We start from the raw sequence: 19,462 nt of genomic DNA on the forward strand, positions 1-19,462 counted from the left end.
ATGAGTATTGATTACTATTATTTAGTCAATTAATATTAATTTTTATTACAAATGTATAGTTAAACAATGGATTTATACGAATGAAAAATACTTTTGAGAAGGTGGATGTGAGAAAAACAGGAAAAGTGAGTATGTGATTGTATTCAGATCTTTATCTTTGCGGTGACGTCTTGAGTTGTACTCTAGGTAAGCAGTGATGAACTACGTCAAGTTCTTGGTCAGTTTGGCATAAAGTTGTCGCCTCATGAATGCAGTGATCTGCTGACACGGTAGGGTAATTGGCACTGCACAAAATGCAATAGTTTATCATCATAATTTATATCAATTTATTGCCGTAGGTGTGGTGTTGCTGGTTCTAATCTATTCAGCTATCATCAGTTTTTATATCGGTTTTTGGATCGTTCTGAAGGAAGTCTAACTAATGCAATTTTAACTGACCCTCAACATGAGTAAGATGATAATAGCAATCCTATTTGACTAAGTTTGGTTTCTTTCTCAGCATGTGTTCTTATAGATTCAATTATTCTAATTCAAAATCGACGGCTTTGACGGCTTCAGCTGCTGAATCGTCACTTATGAACTTGCTGCAAGGAGATTTTCTGTCTCTGCTGGGAACATTCCAGTAATGATGTATAATGTGTATTGTTGGTCTTCACACTGTTAATGGTTCAGTTGTACTCTTGCGTTTTTTTGTAATTTACTTTAGACATTTCTGCCGACAGATGTTAATCTAACATGATAGTAGTTGCATGCTTTATTATTGTTGAGGCAGACGTTAAGTTTGTTTACATGTTTGCTAGAATGTGTGCACATACGTATGTACACATATGGTGCATGTGAAATGCAAGCATTACACACACACACACACACACACACACACACACACACACACACACACACACACACACACACACACACACACACACACACACACACACACACACACACACACACACACACACACACACACTCAAACAAACATATAATTGTTGACAGGTAAGTAAACAGAGTAGGTGACTGTTTTATTGCATTTTTTAGTATTATTATTTTTATTGTTTACACTTAACTCCTTTATCTTATCGAGTACATGTATTTAATTGCGATGTGAAATGATTCATAATGGTTTGTGATTCAGGGCGTTGGATCGTGATGGGACGGGTGCTGTTAGTCAGAAGGATTTCAGAACCATTCTTGAAGGGCATTTAAAGTGGACATTAACTGATACCCAGTTTTTGCACCTTCTCAAAGATGTTCATCTGACAAGTGATGGGTTGGTGCTGTATGCCGAGTTTCTTTCAAAATTTGATCGCGGCAACACAAGGTTTGTATTCATTTTCTTAAATCAGTATTTGATTGATTTCATAATGTGATCTTGTTGAATAGGGCTATCTTTCCATTACCAGATGAACGAAGCCAAGATGAAGGAAGGAGTATTGAAGAGGCAGGTGTTTGTGTGTGTGTGTGTGTGTGTGTGTGTGTGTGTGTGTGTGTGTGTGTGTGTGTGTGTGTGTGTGTGTGTGTGTGTGTGTGTGTGTGTGTGTGTGTGTGTGTGTGTGTGTGTGTGTGTGTGAGTGTTACTAAGTTTGGTTCACACGCTGATGCTGTCAATGTGACATATTGATTGATTTCGTGAGCATCAACATTGCATATGGACACTCTTATGTAGTTGACATTAAGTTGAGTGTTAGAAGTCTTTTGAGCTTTAAAATATGACTTGAGAAGCAGCATCATAAGAGGCACTTTGTGTTTATGTTTAAGGTGTCTCAGAACAAAGAAACATATTTTGGCTTAGTTAGGCATAGTCTAGTTGTTCAATCTGTATAGTTTCATGCTCACTTGCAACATAATGCATCTCATATCATATTAGTAATAAATATTATCAGCTTGGATCAAAATTGTCATACATCGTCCTTGGAGTTGTAGTGCTGTGCTTGGTTATCCTAAATTTTTTGTCTAAATAACATTTGATGCTATATTTCTAGGTGGAAGCATACATTCGGTCTACATTGAAACCACATTATACACAAATATTCAAGGTTGTCAAGTGCATGGTGTGTCTAGATGTTGTAGATAAATTAACACATTTTTGTAGACACTTGAAGAGTTGGATGGCACAAATTCTGGGCATCTGACACAAGACTTGCTGTGGGAGCTGTTTCACAGGTGAAGAAACTTTCAACTTGACTATCTTGCTTTGTAATTTATTTCTGAATTACTGTAATTGAGCTTTATGTTCTTGCAGATTTCAAGTTGAGATCAGCTATGGGGAAATGTCACGACTCTGGCCTCGGTTTATCAAAGCAGCAAATGAAACACTTGATTTTCATGAATTTATGAGACACTTTGGGCTCAAAGTTAAATCAGCAGGTACATGCTCCTCAAACAATCACATCAGCTAAATGACAAATCACAATAAGAAATTTGTGATGCAACCGAATGGTTGTTTTTAGGAGTGAATAAACGGCAGCAAAGTTTGGGTAAACGCTGGACTGAGGATCATTGTTATCAGAGGTCTAGAACTCTTCACAGAGAAGAAGATATGGTTGAACAGTCACTGAAGGCAAAAGTGAGTGATTGTTGTGGAAGCTAGTACTGCAACTGCTTGTTTACAGTACAAACAGATATCGTTGGACTACTGAGTATGGATATGTATGTATAGCAAGCTAAAAGAAGTACAAACATTTGTGTTACCTAATGATATATTCTTTAACAGCAATACTGCACACAGCATTTTGGTTTGCTTATATCATTTGTTGTTATGCAATACGGCAAGCCAGCAGCATATATTGTAGTGACATAGTGAATGCAACTGTTTCAGGTGACGTATTACTACTCTAGTGTATGGAAGCGTTTTGTTGCACTGGATCCAAATGGTACTGGAATGGTTGACAAAACAGGTTTTCAGGTTAGCAGTTATGTTATTATATATCATTAATATCATGATGTCAATATTATGAGAAACATAATTGATCTTTACCCTTTAGGAAGTGATTCAGAACTTGGTGCCAGAAATGACTGTTCTTGAAATTGACCAACTGGGAAAGAGATATGATCCTTACAGGGATGGCAGGTCTGGCCTACTACATGTCAATTAGCTAGTTATCAAGCTGACTGTAACTAGTATTGCATGAGCAGGGTTAATTATCTTACATTTCTGGAGCCATTCAAGCCATCGAGCCAGACCTATCGTGTTGGTAATAATCTAGGATCACTGCTTTCACATAGAAGTAGAGATGCTACTGATGAATTGAAGGTCAATTTTATGGTTTGTTGCACTAATCTCTGAAAGGAACATATATCGTTCTCTGTTCATGCATAGCCAGTACAACTTGTGGCTGAAAAACCAACAAAAGGAGTTCCTGGTCTTATTGGGAGTCTAAGGAACAAGGTATGTGTTCTACTTGGGTAAGTTACGTACAGTTGCACATCAAACTCTACCTACATGCATGCATATGCAGTCTTTCTCTATTTTTCTGTTTAAACTGGTGTGTGTGTGTGTGTGTGTGTGTGTGTGTGTGTGTGTGTGTTTGTGTTTGTGTTTGTGTTTGTGTGTGCATGTGTGGTGCTATAGCTCAGTTGGTTAGAGAGTCATCCTATAGAGTGTGGACATCCGGGACCCATCAAGGTTGCAAGTTTAAGTCACAGTGATCACAAGTTACATCATAGTTTCCTTGGGCAAGAAACTCACACACAATGGTCTGGCCTCTCTCGACTCAGGAGCATAAATGAGTATCTGGTCATTGACTGGGGGTGGCAAAGGCTATAATCTTGCGTGGCCAGACCATCTCCCTATCCGCCCCGTGGACGCCGAAGGTCTGGCCACGTGAGACTAGGCTAAGGCCCCCAACCGTGATCAGCCACCTGGGTCTTGGTCAGACTTCAGGTGCCCACACCAAAGCTGGAATTGCAGTCGGTGCTCCTGTGAGTACCTGGCCAAGCTCCAGGAGATTTCTTAATTAGCATGGCCCATTGCTCCTGCATAGTGCACAGGAATTGTCATATGGGCACTGGACAAGACTAGTGCGCAAGAGTCTGGGGACAAGGCTAATGTGTTGAGAGGTGCATGAAGATATGACTGTTATCAAAAATTCTCAACCAATTCCTAAACATTGCCTGAAAACAGCATACCAGTTACACATTGATCAGTTAGATATGCTTGCAATAGAAATGTAGTTTAGAACAATGTTATTGTTCCTCCTAGATTTTCCTAAAATGGAGAAATATCTGCCGATCATTTAAAACTCTGGATACTTCTGCAACTGGGAAACTGAGTCAGGATGAATTTTCTGCTGTCTTGAAGCTATCAGGAATCTTTCTAACGGAGCAAGAGCTTTCCGTGATTGTTTCCGAGTTTAGAGATGCAGAGGGCAATGGTATTTGCTATAAAGAGTTTCTCAACACAATAAGGGCTACATGACTGAGCTGTCAGAACTATACGTAGGTAGTACTGTGGTATATGTAATAAGATGTGCATTTAGTGACTGTACAATTAAGGAAATCGCTTTATTGCTCTCTGGTATGTGAATTAACTTCTGCATTATAGAAAATTAAGAGCTCTGATGTGTCTTTCTGGTTAGAATTGAAGTGCTCTGTATGTATACATTTGAATTCTCCACATGTTGTCTACATAATGGCAGATTCAGATATATGGGGCTGGTGAGTACGAATTCGAAGGGCAATGTTCTCGTTCCCTCAAGCCATTGACTGTTATCTCTGATGCTTACTGATCATTGTAGCAACTTTGATCAATGTTCCAAAAAACTATGACAGCTGAAATGGCATGCTTTTGAGACCTCAGAAACAAGAGGACAGGTGCAGGTAGCATATGTTCGTAATCTAGCAAAAACTGAAGTTGCACGGTGTGACATATGGCTATGATCTTATGTGCGACAACTACAGTATGAGGACATCAAACTGGCAGTCTGTTTTGTTTTCAGTATTAGCGGTAGTTAACGCCACACCCACTCATTGATGGTAGTTTCTGGTAAATTCCTGGAACTGCCACTGCTACACATGCAACCGTTGTGTGTGTGTGTGTGTGTGTGTGTGTGTGTGTGTGTGTGTGTGTGTGTGTGTGTGTGTGTGTGTGTGTGTGTGTGTGTGTGTGTGTGTGTGTGTGTGTGTGTGTGTGTGTGTGTGTGTGTGTGTGTGTGTGTGTGTGTGTGTGTGTGTGTGTGTGTGTGTGTGTGTGTGTGTGTGTGTGTGTGTGTGTGTGTGTGTGTGTGTGTGTGTGTGTGTGTGTGTGTGTGTGTGTGTGTGTGTGTGTGTGTGTGTGTGTGTGTGTGTGTGTGTGTGTGTGTGTGTGTGTGTGTGTGTGTGTGTGTGTGTGTGTGTGTGTGTGTGTGTGTGTGTGTGTGTGTGTGTGTGTGTGTGTGTGTGTGTGGTGTGCGTGTGTAAGTGCCTGCCTGCCTGCCTGCCTGCGTGCGTGAGTGCGTGCGTGTGTATACCAAATTTCCGACAGGTATACTATAGCACAGGTTGGATGTAGTTGATTAGCGCATGATTTCATTTAAAACTGTAGATCGATGGTTTGATTGATGACTGACTCATAAAATGTCAAAATTTAATTAAGTTTGGCAGCTTCACTTATATAATTAGACTCCATATCTATATGCATGCATGATGTCATATCAGATAGCTTCGAATTCCTCGAGCTCAATTGCAAATGAGCGCTAGCTCCATGCTAAAAAATAGCAACTGGGCCATTTAATTTACTGTTGAATCTATTTACCTAAAACGGAAGCTGCTGTCATATTATGCGTCAGGTAAAAGTGCAATTTCCGATACTCTACGTATTTACATCCGGGCATGTGAACACTGGAACTGACATTCACTGCCCAGCACACCGTTTTGAAGATGGCCAGTGGCAGCGCTCCGATTGGTTTTCAAGGTGTCGAAATGGCTGTTCATGGCAGCAATGAGTACAGTCAGGATCATTCGCCCCCGGGAGAAGCTGCAGGCTCTCAACTTGCTGGTGTCGGCAGTCCTGCTTACGACTCTGAGCTGACCCCATTGAAGAGAGAAGTTGCTCAAGGCAGCGGAAAACAGGTTATGTTCGTGTGTTGGTGCTATTTGCAGGAGCGAAATTGTTTAGCGGGCATGTAGTGGACGGATTGAGAAGGTTAGGCTAGAGGGACGCCGGTTGGAAGTGTAGGTTGGAAGTGCAGGCAAGAAGGTGCTAAAAACAGTTGCATGTTGAAACTTTGCCATCGTGACCTGTGCTAGAATCGACAGTTGTCGGTGTGATGGCGTAGAAAGGCATAAATTATCTGTCCCGGCACTGTGGCGGTGTCAAGAGTGGGCTGTAGAATGGCATGCATGACTGACGCTGAATTATTAGCATAATAACGACGTCTTGTCTTTGCAGACTGTCTTCTTCAAAGACGGGAAGAGAAGAATCGGTAAGTTAATGCAATGTATGTATGTATGTATGTATGTATGTATGTATATAGGCAGTAAAGAAAGATACACAGAAGAGAAAAAGATAAAGATCAGAGCGCATGCAACTTTAGCAATGTTGCAGTTGACTTTATTTTCAGGACAGCTAAGCGCTGAACGTAATATAAACGCTTGTGTAGTCGCTCCCCACTGTAAGTTACTCTAGAAGAAGGACCTTCAGGTCTTACAATTTACATGTGGGCAGCAACTTGATTTGTTCCTGTTTCGTCCCTTGGGGTCAGAATACACTACTGAACTTATCCAAAAAAACGTATTGGGTTTGTGAGGTTCTTGAGGAGGACAACTTCTGAGAGAAAATTGGCAGCTTCAGCATACAGGGAAGAAAGCAGCAAGGATGGATTTGAAACCACACCCCAGTAACAGTGATGCCAGGCCAGGGACTGATGCCACTCATACTATAACCTCTACTTATTCAGAAATCTCTGCCTTCAAGTAGTTCATCAACTAACAACAGTTATGTATAGATTAAGGCTATTGCACAAGAGGTAGTGACACGATTAATGATTCAGTTCAAAGCCAGTCAAGGCTGGATGGTTCTTATGTCAGTATATTCTTTATTCGTGCATGTATGAATAAAATGTGGCGCTTAGTTGCTTTTTGCACTTGTGACATTTAAACACGAGCAACAGGTATTCGAAGGCTGTGTTTAAGTGAAGAGATATGTTGTATAGTAGCACCGTATGCTTTTCTATCTTGAAGGGAACACTGCATGGCCTGTCTGAATCAGACAGACAGACAGACAGACAGACACACACACACACACACACACACACACACACACACACACACACACACACACACACACACTCACACACATCCATGCACACATGCACGCACGTACACGCATGCATGCACGCACACCACCTCACCACACACACACAATCGATGTATATGTTAGAGTTCATGTTCAATCACTTTGATTTCAATGTGTTCAGACTATGTCCTGGTCTACCAAGTGTATGAAGAACAGGAGCAAGAGTGGAGGGACAAGAGAGAGCAAAAGAGGCAGGACTACTTTGAACAGTTGAAGGGAGAGGGTCTCGAATTAGAAGAAGATCACGTATGTCAATTGAACAAGTGATGGTTGCTATCTTACTGTTTCTTCTTGCACAGGAGGCATTTGACAAAAAGTCAATTTTTGTCAAAGTGCATGCTCCATGGAAGACGCTTTCTCGAGAAGCAGAAGCTCTCTCTCTGAAGATGCCACGGGAGGTAAAATCTTTATCAGTAAAGATCGAAGACTTACTTGTTTTCTATTTTGTTTGCTTGCCTCCTTGCCTGACAGACAGACAGACAGACAGACAGGCACAGATAATTTTTTTTATAAAGATTCTACTTGTACATATGCTAGGATTTTAAAAATACAAATCAGTCCTTGCAAACTACAAAATGTTGAACGTCTTTATCATACAGAAAATCATCAAAATTGCACTTAGACAACTTTAACAACTTTTTAAATATCATACGAGAGTTGCAAGACTGTACAGCTACAGACAGTTGCTTTCTCCATCTATCTCTAAAGTCTGTTTCGCTGGTTCTCCATTTACATCTTTTTAAAGTTTGGAGATCTTATCGAGATAGTCTTCAGCCATAGGGCCCCAAAAGCCAAAGTGTTCAAAAACCAGTGGAATACATGTTGTATCAGATCCTGCTATAGACTGCTGTTGACCATATTTTGTCATTTTGCGTTTTTCTCTTAACTCAGCTGCATAACCTGATATTTTGGCAGCTGATTGTACGGTGTCACAAGAATGTGGATGAGCAAGTGAAGTGTTCAGGTCTTTTGTCAAGTGTCCAGTGGGATCTTATGTTGTTATATCCGACCTGTTCTCAGAGTCAGTATACCTATTTATTGGCTTAACTTGATGAGGAATATTTAACTCGTCTAAACATTTAGCCCAAGTTGACAGATAGTCAGATAGACAGATAGACAGACACAGACAGTCAGATAGACAGATAGACAGACACAGACAGACAGACAGACAGAGAGACAAACAGAAAGGCTTGTTTGCTTACCTGTTGTCTGTGTATGAATTTTCAGCTAATTTGCTTGCACATGCCAATATGTGTCAGTATGGTTTTATTGTTGTGATGGTTAATGGTGCACTTTTGCAAACACTCAGTAACCGCGAGGACTTAGACGCTCTAATTTTCACCGAAGGCAAAGGCAACTGAAGTCTCTCTCTAGAACGATCAAGACGTTGCAGTATGAGGTTGCATTAGATCGTGTCTGGTAGCTAAATTCTAGGCTTTTTAGATGTAGTTCTTGGAATTTTGCGTCTAAAATCTCAAACTGAGGTTGCTACACTGCAGTTTAAACTCAACAAGCACCTTCGCACTTTGAGCCAAATTGGAGTTCCTTGCGCTATGCACGTGACCAGGAAAGCACACGTCACATTCCCGTATGTTGCATCTGCCCTAGTCATGTCTTTCTCTGAGTAACCAAGCACACTTAGTTCACAGTGTGCACCCAAAAATTGTATTGTTTAAGCTTACACTGCTGCCGTGCCTGTTAGTCGACAAAGTAGTTTTGTCTATTGATCTTTGTGCATGCGCAACCAATGAACAGCATTTGAAGAGCTTACTGGCGGTCGAAATTCATTTTCTTGCCTAGACACTTGAACATATGTTACGTGCAAAAGTTACGACGCAAAAGCTACCTCACTTAAGATCAGCTCGAGTGCACATGTCCGACCATGAGCTTGCACCTTTAAGAGTGAGACACTTTTCTGCTGATTGCGTTTGGTCGTGTGTCTTGTGTTGTTGTGCGTTGGATCTTCGTTGGCTTTAATGTGTTAACTTTGGTGCACTGATTAAGAGAGGGTGAGAGTAATTGCATGTTCTGGGCTTGCTGAGACTTGCCATATGATATCAGTGTTGATGGTGCTGGTGTAATGTATGAGTCGGTTAAATGTGGCACATATTGCATAACGAATGATTGGAAATCTACTTTTGGTTGTTCAAAATTGAGACAATGTTTATAGAGAGAGTATAATCAAAGTCAAAATCTTCACTCTTTTAAGTTTATCTGGATTGCATCAGTGTCCTCAAGCAATTAGGCAAAGATTTAAGGTGCTGCTATTGGCAGAAATTGCATTGACTCACTGGCAGACAGAAACATCTAGAATTACGTTATTTAGTATATTTTAATTGACTGATCGTGAATTATTGGGGATGTAAGTTGAATACAATTTGATGTGTTCTAAGCAAAGTTATGAACTGATATCAATGATTTCTCGCCGTTAGTTGATTAACTAATTATTAGCTAATTAACTAATTTGATTGATTTGGCATCTAATGTCACTATTGTTGCTGTTGCTGTTGTTGTTGTTGTTGTTGTTGTTGTTGTTGGGTTTTGAATTGAAATGTCTAGGCAATGCATGATTTACAAGAGTTGTTGGAAAGTTAATATTAATAGCCATTGTACATATTTCCTCATACCAATTTGTTGTTGTTAGGAAAACAATTATGTTCGTAAGGGCTGGTGGGACAGGATGATTGAAAACATGCGATGCTCGATCAAGAGTCCGTTCAATCACGGTTTGGAAGACATGCAAAACTACATTACTTTGCCGTTTTCTAAAGCCAAGCAGAAATCGTATGTTATTCAGAGCTGCCGACAGCTGTCACTAGTTTGTTTATTGAGTGCACTATGTGTAGCTTTATTGGCATTGAAGACAAAGACAAGTTCTTTACACCCGCCCAGAGGAGTCTAATGGTTACGTCGATGTGGTTGTTTTGTTTGGAGTTTGTGTTCATAGTTGAGTGTTTGTAGGTAAATGGAATTTTGGTGAGGACTCCGTACAGCAGAGAGAAGAGTAAGGTTGGCTTTGAGAGACTTCTTGCTAACAAGGCAATCGAGGCTGCATATCCACTTCATTCGGTAATGGCACAAGGACGGATGTTATTGAGATTACTAAGGATAACGTGTGTTTGCAGGGAGGTAGTGATGTTCCAGAAGATGAGGAACAAAACGAGAGATCGGTAGGTTACACGTGTTGTGTGCCTTGAATGTTTGTTGGTATATGTTTGTACAGGATATGAATATAAGCTTGTGTGCATGTGTGTATGTGCAAGCCTAATTAGAGGACTTTATGATTTTATTGAAAGTATTTGGCACTTAGGGTTGTAGTTTTAATTGGTGTTGCTTGTCACAAGCATAATTTCTTGGGCAAGGAGTTAATTGCAACTTTTCTCTCAAGTTAGTTAAGCAACATTGTCAGCCTTGGATACCTAGTCTGTTACGCCCCCGCAAACTTGATTTCGGGTAAAGTTTTTCAAGTTGTCCGAAACTGAGGAATCGTTGGCCATAGTTATATTGCTTTATCTGCCACGTTTTGGCAGTAGATTGACTTTTGTCATGCCTTGAGCGCTCGTGTGGCGATGTCGTCACACTTGACTAGGTCATTGTGCATCAATTTGAATAGTTGTATAGGTTTTGCAACTGTAGAGCAGACTTATCATCTGTTTTTGATATTGAAGAGTTGCTTTCTCAGCGAACACAAGCCATCTACAAGACGCATGTGATAGCAGGGAGTCCCAGAGGTGCATGACAAGAGTCAGATCATTTCCACAAGTGCATAGCAAGTGTGAGAAAGAGCATTCTGATGCAAGACACATACGTTAAGCTTTGATGACTGATCCAAGCGATCTTCATGATTTCTTCAAAGTTCCTGTCTGTATCCACTGCATAGTAGAACGCATTGGACCCTTCTGACGACCTCTACCGTATTTGCCTGTAATAACGCCCATACCAAAATAACGCCCATGCTTGTATATATGCCCATGTGCGACAGGTCAGAACTTTCAGCCCCAAAAAACCCCCATGCCCAACTATACCCCCATGCCCAACTATACGCCCATGCCCAACTATACGCCCATGCCCAAGTATAAGCCCAGGATACGCATGTGCAGAAAAAACTAAATGGGTCCGCAGAACATTCGTCTCCGTCTGTGTGCGTTTGATGAGCTGGTGTCAGTGTTGAGTGAAAGTGCTTACTGCTAGAGTCATGTCTTTGTTGCAATTACCGACTCTGGTGCTCTTGACGGGCTTCAGGCCGACCATGTGTGTATAGCTATAGTGTTTAGTTTCTGCGTGTATGTTGATGCTGTATGGATACCAGTACCTTAGATCTTACAAATGGATAATTGCAAGCATTTGTGGTATCTCTGTCTTCAAGTATTTAGATGATGACTGGCCAAACGACAGCATTTTGTGACCATGTATACGCCTAGGACCAAAATAATGCTCATGCCCTAGTATACGCCCAGAAAAAAGTCTTTCTATTCTATACGCCCAGGGCGTTATTACGGGCAAATACGGTATTGCTCTGACACTCTCTGGCATGCACCATGCAGTTGCATCTAGCTTTGTTCTGAAAAATGTAACTGAGTACTTGGATTTTGTTTGGGGATGGACAAGCTCACGGGTGTCATTGGTTGCAGTATGTAGTTTTGGCCGTCTTTGTCTGAGCTACAGGATAGTCAGTTCGTGTGGATTTGTTATTAGATAGACAGCGATTTACTGGAAAGAAGTGCTTGACCATTTGTCTTTGTATAGTTAGTGTGTCTGCAAGTGTGTGCTTTCATGCATGTGTTCCTTGCTCACAAGTCTCACACTCTGGCTTTTGCAGGCAGGCTGCCATGCATCCAGATTAGAGCAAAGACACTAAGTTAAGTAGTTTAGTTTCCTTTGTTGGCAACAACATTCGTCTATGTTGATGAACGAGACACGTGAGATTGGATTGCATGACTTGGCAACAGATCTGGTCCTAGGCAACCACTTAATTAATTAACCAGATTGTGTAGTTAGATCAGGTCACCCCATTTATTGTTGAAGTGGCACACAACGGGCATCAAAGGAACTTGCTGGGAAGTATGACCATGGGGAGGGTCTGGTTACACAAAACTAATTAATCAGATTGGTCATATTGTATCTAGTATCCTATATACCAGACGCAGATTTGAAAAGAACTAAAGAATTTGCTCTTATAGACTTTTGTACAGGTTACTTGGTTTGACTATTAAATGATTGTTGTGATTGTTTACTAGGTGTTGCGACATGTTTGGGCTCGTTGGGGAGCGTGGTACAAATACCAACCGCTTGACTACATCAGGTTGGTAGTCAAGCCATAAGGGTTTTTACTGCCTAAGTTACTAACGATGTGGTTTATAGACGTTACTTTGGTGAAAAAGTTGGCATCTACTTTTGCTGGCTTGGTTAGGACCCATGTTATATTTTTCATAGTCAATCTGTTTAGTTCTATGGATTGATTATTGAATAGGTTTGTACACAACTTGGCTGTGGCCTGCAGCGATTGTTGGTTTGCTTGTGTTTATTATCGGCTGTGGAATATCTGGTGATGACATTCCTTCGTGAGTCACTGTAGTCTGCTTGTGTATGATGTATTGTATTACGCTAACTGGTTCATGTCCTGAGTAGGAAAGAAATCTGTGATGACAATCTCACTACTCTCTTCTACATGTGTCCTCTGTGTGATGTGTCTTGCGACTTCTACTTTTTGAAAGAGACATGTTATTATGCCAGAGTATCAGACACAACGGCTTTAGTGTATATAGACTCCATTCTGATTTTTGTCTGTCTCAGGCTTCATTCTTATTTGACAACGGTGCTACAGTTTTCTTTGCTGCATTTATGTGCCTTTGGGGTAACGAACACACGATCTGTTGTCTCTTTGTTTGTTATGTTTGACGTAATGTTGCTGCATTGGTTAGCTGTTTTCTTTCTTGAGATGTGGAAGCGCACGGAGGTTGGTCTGGCGTATCGCTGGGATGTACTTGGCTATGAAGAGCAGCAGGTGAGATATTCACTGGCGAAATGTATGTGGAAGAAATACCTACGTGTAGTCTTTTGCAAATGGTTCAGTTGGGTGCACCCGACTGCAGCACAGGTGGTACACATGACATTGTCATATGACGTACTATACGTATATGGTTACTTGTTCGTTGCCTGGGCTGTATCAGTGGGTGACAGCTGTAACAGCCACAGTGCATAACATTTTTTCCTTCTGTTGGATATTATCTGTCTTTTGGTGTTTTACGGCCTACGACACTCCTCTTTGAGTGGGGCATCTGATTCTACGTCAAACTAAACTCCCACGAAACAAAGCACTAGGATATTGCGTCACCTGTTATGTTACTGAACGTAACTCGATGTTTGACGTGACGTAATCTTTCGTTCTGGTAGAGAATTTGCGTCTATGTCTTATTAATTATGTTGTGACACTACCAGTAGCTAATGTTTGCCAAACACCCATTGCTTTGGTGTATATGGAACAGAAGCAGGAGGAGAGGTTGGGTGGTTCCTCGAATGGGGACCCAGTTGATGTTAATGTAAAAAACATGCAAATAAGAGATGAAACGTGCTCGATTGGGTTCGATCTTGATCTACCGATTGCTGTGGTTGTGAAACTGGTGTGTGTGTGTGTGTGTGTGTGTGTGTGTGTGTGTGTGTGTGTGTGTGTGTGTGTGTGTATGTGTGTGTGTGTGTGTGTGTGTGTGTGTGTGTGTGTGTGTGTGCGCGCGCACACGCATGTGGTGCACACACACACACAGCTCTTCTTGTTGACATATATGTTGTTTCTTTTCTCGAATTCTAATGCCAAAGGCAACATAGTGTCATAAGGGCAACCTTAGTGGGTTACACTCTATAGATACCTCAAAACTGTTCCGTAACTCCAGAAGTATACAGTTGCCTGTTCAATTGTGGCTTTCTGTTTGGTGTTTTGTTTTCATTCTATACAGCAATACTTGCCAACATGTGGTTGAGTGCACCAATGTGGAGTCACTCTTGATGAATGTTTATGCTTTAGGAACTACCTCGTGCCGTATTCGAAGCAACCGTCAAAACCAAGAAAGAAAATCCAGTGACTGGGGTGGGCAACAATCTCGTAGTTTGAATATCCATCAGTAAGCGTATATTGGTGTGCATAGAGGTTGGAATCGTTTGTTCCTACGGTAACCCAACTGACCAAATTGATGAGAGCTTTATCAGTCGTCTTCTTCTTTGTGAGTTGTTGATTGATGTCCGATGTGTTCATGGTGTGTAAGATGGTGTATGTATACCCTAGATTGCTGTCGTGATTGCTGCTGTTATCGGTGTGGTTGTATATCGTATTACCGTAGTAGCAGCCATGAATGAAAACAACTCGCTTCGTCAGTTCTCGAGCATAGCCACGTCCATAACCGCCGCTGTCATTCAAGTTATCCTCATTACCGTTTTGGACAAGGTACATCATGCTGGATATGTTTTAGGCCACAATTTTTTCTCATTGTTTGGTATTATTACTGTTAGGTGTACCAGTATGTTGCTGTTCTTCTCACTGAATGGGGTGTGAAAATCGGTTGTTGTTGTTGTGGATTTAGTTGATTGTGTTGTGTTGTAGAGTTGCATCGTACTCAAACTGAGCACGAAGACAGTTTCACGTTCAAGATGTTTCTGTTTCAGTTTGTCAACTACTACAGCTCGGTGTTCTACATTGCTTTCTTTAAGGGCAAGTAAGAGGGTATCATGTTGGACGTGTGAATATGTGGTGTGGAGGTTGATAACGTTTAGGTTTACCGGCTACCCATACAACTACAATGAACTTGCTGGTGCTCGTCTTGACGAGGTATCTTGTTGCATTGATCTTTTGATTTGTGCATTTGCATTTCTATGTTTGTGTCAGTCATTAGTTCCCTTTAGTTCCTTTTATTTTCAATAGATGTCTTCTCTCGTATGTGTATGAATGTATGTTGTTATTGTTGTTGTTGTTGTTGCTTTGCTTCATTGTTGTTCTGACTTAGTGTGGTCCTGGAGGTTGTATGATTGAGTTGACTCAACAATTGGCTATTGTCATGGTCGGCAAGCAAGTGGTCAACAACTTCGTTGAGCTTCTGTTGCCGTAAGCATTCACAGACACACGACGTTTGTATCCTAATAAATGATGTCGTGGTGGGTAGGAAGCTAAAGGCTTGGTGGAGGCGACGTGACACGAAAGATGAGGATCCTGACGATGACAAGTGCGTGCAGAGGTGGGAGGAAGACTACGATCTGGCCGATCTCAATCAATATGGATTGTTTGCTGAATATCTGGAAATGGGTATGCATGCATGATATTTGTGATGTTGTGTTGGTTTCGTACAGTCGGTGTAGGGTGAACAGACAGTCTAAAGCTAAATGTTTCTTATTAAACTGCAACGTCTAAAGTAACTGTTACATTGTACGTTGAGTTGTAGGCCCGTACTTCATGAGGAAACCCTCGAAAATGTTTAGCAAATTTCCTTTAAGATTGAGAATCGTTTGTTGTACAGTCGTCAACATTAAACGATCGTTATATATATTCTGAATTTTCAGTGCCATATTGCACTGTAAGCCGTTGGTGTATGACATTTCTTTAGCATTCTAAGTACAAAGAAGGGTTTAAAAAAATAGGTGGGTTTTTATAATCAATTAAAAATTTTTAAAATTGTCTCTTGTATCAGGTGGGATTAACAAGGTTGAGTAAGTCGTAACATAGTTGCGGTACTGGAAAGTGTTGCAGGAATTAGGCCTTTATAGTTCAACTTGAGAACAGCACCGAAGGGCGGATTGTGTTGGTTAAAATCCAACGAAAGGCTTTAATAATGATATACCAAACTTATGTCTGAGTTTTAAGTAGATTTCTCTAGAAAGGTTGGAAACTTTGTATTTTGTAAGATTATTTGCACCCACATACATGTATATTGTCTCTCCTTTATTAGATGGTTTGTTGCGCTTATCTGCTTCTTGATCTTCCACTGTCATGCTGTGTGTGTGATAGTCTTTGTGGCTGTCAGTTACGCAAGAATATGGACGCAGAATAAAAAACGACGACACTTGACAAGGGTCCCCCTTTGAGGCGACCAGGCTACGTTTTTAGGGTGTGTCCATGTTGTCATCTGTACAGGCAAAACCAAAAGATGTATTTAGTTCACGTGTTGAACTCATGCATAGGGTATGTCATGCATCCTATGCAAGGTTGTCGCTACAGCCACGCTCCAGTAGGAGTGCGCCACGCTCAGAGAGGGTAGATAGGAGTCCAAAGTTGTACAGCTAAGGAATGTTTGAGAATTCCATACAACTGAAACACAATACTCAAGGTAACAATAGCCACAAATCCAGCCTCTTACAAAATAATGCGGGATGATAGCCTCGTTCCAAATGTACGCACAAGTGTTGATTGCAGTCCCTGATGCGTTGTCCCGGATGCCCTTCCAGTGACCCGGAAAGCACACCTCTTCAGGCTCTTGTCCGGGAAGTAGCACCTAGAATCTACTCTAGACTGCATGCAAAGCGACAACAGCGGTCCACGTCTAACCTCGTCCCTAGACTCTCTCGTGCTAGTCTTGCCCCTCACAATTCCAAGCGCAAGATAGTCTGGGGACAAGGCTAGTCCATGTCAACAACGCCTGACGAGAGACTTTCTGTAGTTTGTATTGATGCGCAACCTATGAACATCGCTAAGAAGGGCTTAATTATTGACAATCGAAGTTGATTTCCTTGCCATGGCACTTGAACGTATGTTACATGCAATAGCTTCAACGCAAAGTCTACCTCATGAGATCGGCTCCAGTGAGTGCGCATGTCCGACTGTAAAGAGCAAACTGCATGCGTCGTGGCCCCGCCCATCCCACCACTCCCAAAATCTCTAGCGAGAACACTGGTATGACCTGCACAGCAGGACACTGTCAACTGCTGTGTTGCCTAAAGTATGCGCTAATCAACACATTATAGTTGCCAGGAAGTGTCTTGAGGGCATGATCAGCAAAAAAGATCCAAAATATCTGACTACTTTGAATTGAATGGATCTAGAACGATGGCCGAGGATAAACATTTAGAAATTAATTAGTTAGAAATTCAAAAAAATTTAGTCAATGTACATGAGGGAATTTAAGAAATCATTTGGACTTAACTTGTGGTAGTATAACTGAGTCAAGTGAGAAAGTAAACAAGAGAGATAATCTAAATGTAGTAAATTTAGTAAGCAATTAATTGAGCAACTCTGAGTATTGCAATTTGCCACTTATTTATGTAAACGTTCTATGTTTACTGTATATAATGTAATGTTTGCTCTGTTGTAGTTATCCAGTATGGCTTTATCACACTGTTTGTTGCTGCGTTTCCTCTTGCTCCCGTATTTGCTCTCCTCAACAACCTCATCGAGATTCGACTCGATGCGTACAAGTTCATCACAACTCTGCGCCGTCCTGTAGCACTTCGAGCTCAGGATATCGGTTGGTGAAATCCAATTTTGGTAATAAATTGCGTATGTAGTGTGATATTGTTGCAGGGATTTGGTACTCAATCTTGGACGGTGTATCAAAGTTTGCAGTGATATCCAACGTTAGTTGATTTGTGTGGTGTGTGTGTGTGTGTGTGTGTGTGTGTGTGTGTGTGTGTGTGTGTGTGTGTGTGTGTGTGTGTGTGTGTGTGTGTGTGTGTGTGTGTGTGTGTGTGTGTGTGTGTGTGTGTGTGTGTGTGTGTGTGTGTGTGTGTGTGTAAACCCAGTCTAATACGTGTGTGTAAACCCAGTCTAATACGTGTGTGTATTTTCAGGCGTTTATCATAGCTGTTACATCAGAATTTATCCCGAGAACTCTCTACTCGTATACAATGAGTCCTACTGATGATCTGAAAGGCTTTGTAAACTTTAGCTTAGCTTATGCGCCCATTCGTACCAACTTTGATGGTACGCTACCCGAATCTTCTCTGAAAACAATCTACAACCAAGTTCACGATCACCAGTTGAAAGCACCCGGCAGCAATGCTCTCTACAACAGCAGTGACACGTGCCGGTAATCATCTTGACTGTTTGTTAGTGGTTTTGTTAGTGTTGGGTTTTTCTTTGTCTCAGTTATCGCTCTTACCGTCAACCGGATGGAACACGCAAGGTATTCTGGTGGGAGTATCTCACTTCTGCTTTGGCCTTCGTCATTGTCTTTGAGGTTTGGACTTGCTGTTGCATCTGTATTTGTAGTGTTCTGCCCAAGGTTTATGGAGTGGTGGGAGGGTATCCGCTGTTGGTATTAATTAAGGGTGTGGTTTATTTCTATTTGAGATATCTGGGAAAGTAGAGCAAACTCCCGGACAATCAAGCATCGTCACAAAACAGAGAAGAAAGCGCCAAACAGAGTGTATCTCACTGTTGATGGTGCATGATATGAAAGAGCAGACTAAGACTGCTGTGTTGGATCTCACACCACGTTAGTGCCCGGCCATGAGGTATACATCTATAGATCGTATTATAGCAGGGCAGGTCTGCCACCTTTTGACAGTGTGAGCAAAGTGCTCACTTTTCAACAAACTGCTCACTTTTGATGCTCATTTGCGTGGAGCAAGTAAAACACTAGCTAACATCACATATAGTGGTGATTGGAACATTTGGAGTGATGGTTGGTGTTTGTTGAGTGATGGTGGGGCCCGACCACCTCCGACCATCGTGGGCAGAACCCTCCCTGTATTCGAATTAATGGCTGTTTTGTTGTAGCACGTCATCTTTGCGGGTGTTGCTTTGGTTGCTTGGCTCATTCCTGACGTTCCTGCTGATCTGAAAGAGCAAATGCAGCGTGTTTCTTTCTTGGGGGAGCAGGCATTGCGTGAACGTGAAGTAGAATCTGAGGAGAGGGAAGCTCGTCCTACCTCTGATGTTTGACAATGAAGAATCTTGCGTTGCTAAGCTTTGCGAAGTTTTCTCACATGATTGCTGCATTCTTGACTTCTCGTGTTAGTAAATTTCACACGAACTTTTTGGCCGATTTAATATTATATGTTTGCTGCTTTGTTGCTGGGAAGCTGCTGTATGTTGATTTACTTCACTGCACTTCCACCTGTAGACACAACTGTCGAATGTTAAAGTTTAGAGTGCTGGATAAAATTGATCATCAATGCTGAAGAGCGAGGGTGGGGCTGGTACAAGACTAGGTAGACAGTCACACACACACACACACACACACACACACACACACACACGCACACACACACGCA

General features: G+C 41.5%; 2 protein-coding genes across 3 annotated transcripts in view; both read left to right on the top strand.

The window, feature by feature from the left end:
- The window catches only part of LOC134186628 (EF-hand calcium-binding domain-containing protein 6-like), an 8,775-nt gene extending 4,131 nt beyond the window's left edge, over positions 1 to 4,644 (top strand). The window contains exons 11-26 of one of the 2 annotated variants that reach the window (XR_009970975.1): positions 60 to 125; positions 187 to 269; positions 339 to 449; positions 515 to 622; positions 1,136 to 1,321; positions 1,384 to 1,441; positions 1,983 to 2,036; positions 2,093 to 2,163; positions 2,243 to 2,367; positions 2,451 to 2,566; positions 2,819 to 2,905; positions 2,985 to 3,070; positions 3,136 to 3,253; positions 3,320 to 3,388; positions 4,202 to 4,516; positions 4,578 to 4,644. Coding sequence is in view for 1 of the 2 variants with exons in the window: in XM_062654626.1 (XP_062510610.1) it covers positions 60 to 125; positions 187 to 269; positions 339 to 449; positions 515 to 622; positions 1,136 to 1,321; positions 1,384 to 1,441; positions 1,983 to 2,036; positions 2,093 to 2,163; positions 2,243 to 2,367; positions 2,451 to 2,566; positions 2,819 to 2,905; positions 2,985 to 3,070; positions 3,136 to 3,253; positions 3,320 to 3,388; positions 4,202 to 4,417 (1,554 nt within the window). In the remaining variant the exon portion in view is untranslated. The other variant, XM_062654626.1, reaches the window with a different exon arrangement.
- Positions 4,645 to 5,825: 1,181 nt separating this feature from the next.
- Positions 5,826 to 19,370, top strand: LOC134187384 (anoctamin-7-like). The gene is made up of 27 exons (XM_062655500.1): positions 5,826 to 6,048; positions 6,368 to 6,401; positions 7,395 to 7,519; positions 7,573 to 7,671; positions 9,918 to 10,057; positions 10,120 to 10,177; positions 10,235 to 10,342; positions 10,399 to 10,443; positions 12,511 to 12,575; positions 12,635 to 12,678; positions 12,744 to 12,834; positions 12,902 to 13,007; positions 13,067 to 13,127; positions 13,195 to 13,277; positions 14,292 to 14,354; positions 14,413 to 14,487; positions 14,550 to 14,708; positions 14,774 to 14,810; positions 14,865 to 14,976; positions 15,035 to 15,089; positions 15,265 to 15,362; positions 15,421 to 15,560; positions 17,560 to 17,712; positions 17,769 to 17,821; positions 18,035 to 18,273; positions 18,333 to 18,423; positions 18,966 to 19,370. The coding sequence occupies exons 1-27, from the start codon at positions 5,857 to 5,859 to the stop codon at positions 19,128 to 19,130; spliced, it is 2,691 nt and encodes an 896-aa protein (XP_062511484.1). The 5' UTR covers positions 5,826 to 5,856; the 3' UTR covers positions 19,131 to 19,370.
- Positions 19,371 to 19,462: the final 92 nt, after the last annotated feature.

Source organism: Corticium candelabrum, chromosome 11 (genome assembly GCF_963422355.1).
Source record: "Corticium candelabrum chromosome 11, ooCorCand1.1, whole genome shotgun sequence".
Lineage (NCBI taxonomy): Eukaryota > Metazoa > Porifera > Homoscleromorpha > Homosclerophorida > Plakinidae > Corticium > Corticium candelabrum.

What these genes read in the sequence shown, in the direction of transcription:
- LOC134187384 (XM_062655500.1), top strand. Translation starts at nt 5,857, where the DNA reads ATGGCCAGTGGCAGCGCTCCGATTGGTTTTCAAGGTGTCGAAATGGCT. An exon ending in ACTTCGAGCTCAGGATATCG is followed by an intron (nt 17,713 to 17,768) that starts GTTGGTGAAATC and finishes ATATTGTTGCAG; the next exon opens with GGATTTGGTACTCAATCTTG. An exon ending in AGTTTGCAGTGATATCCAAC is followed by an intron (nt 17,822 to 18,034) that starts GTTAGTTGATTT and finishes GTGTATTTTCAG; the next exon opens with GCGTTTATCATAGCTGTTAC.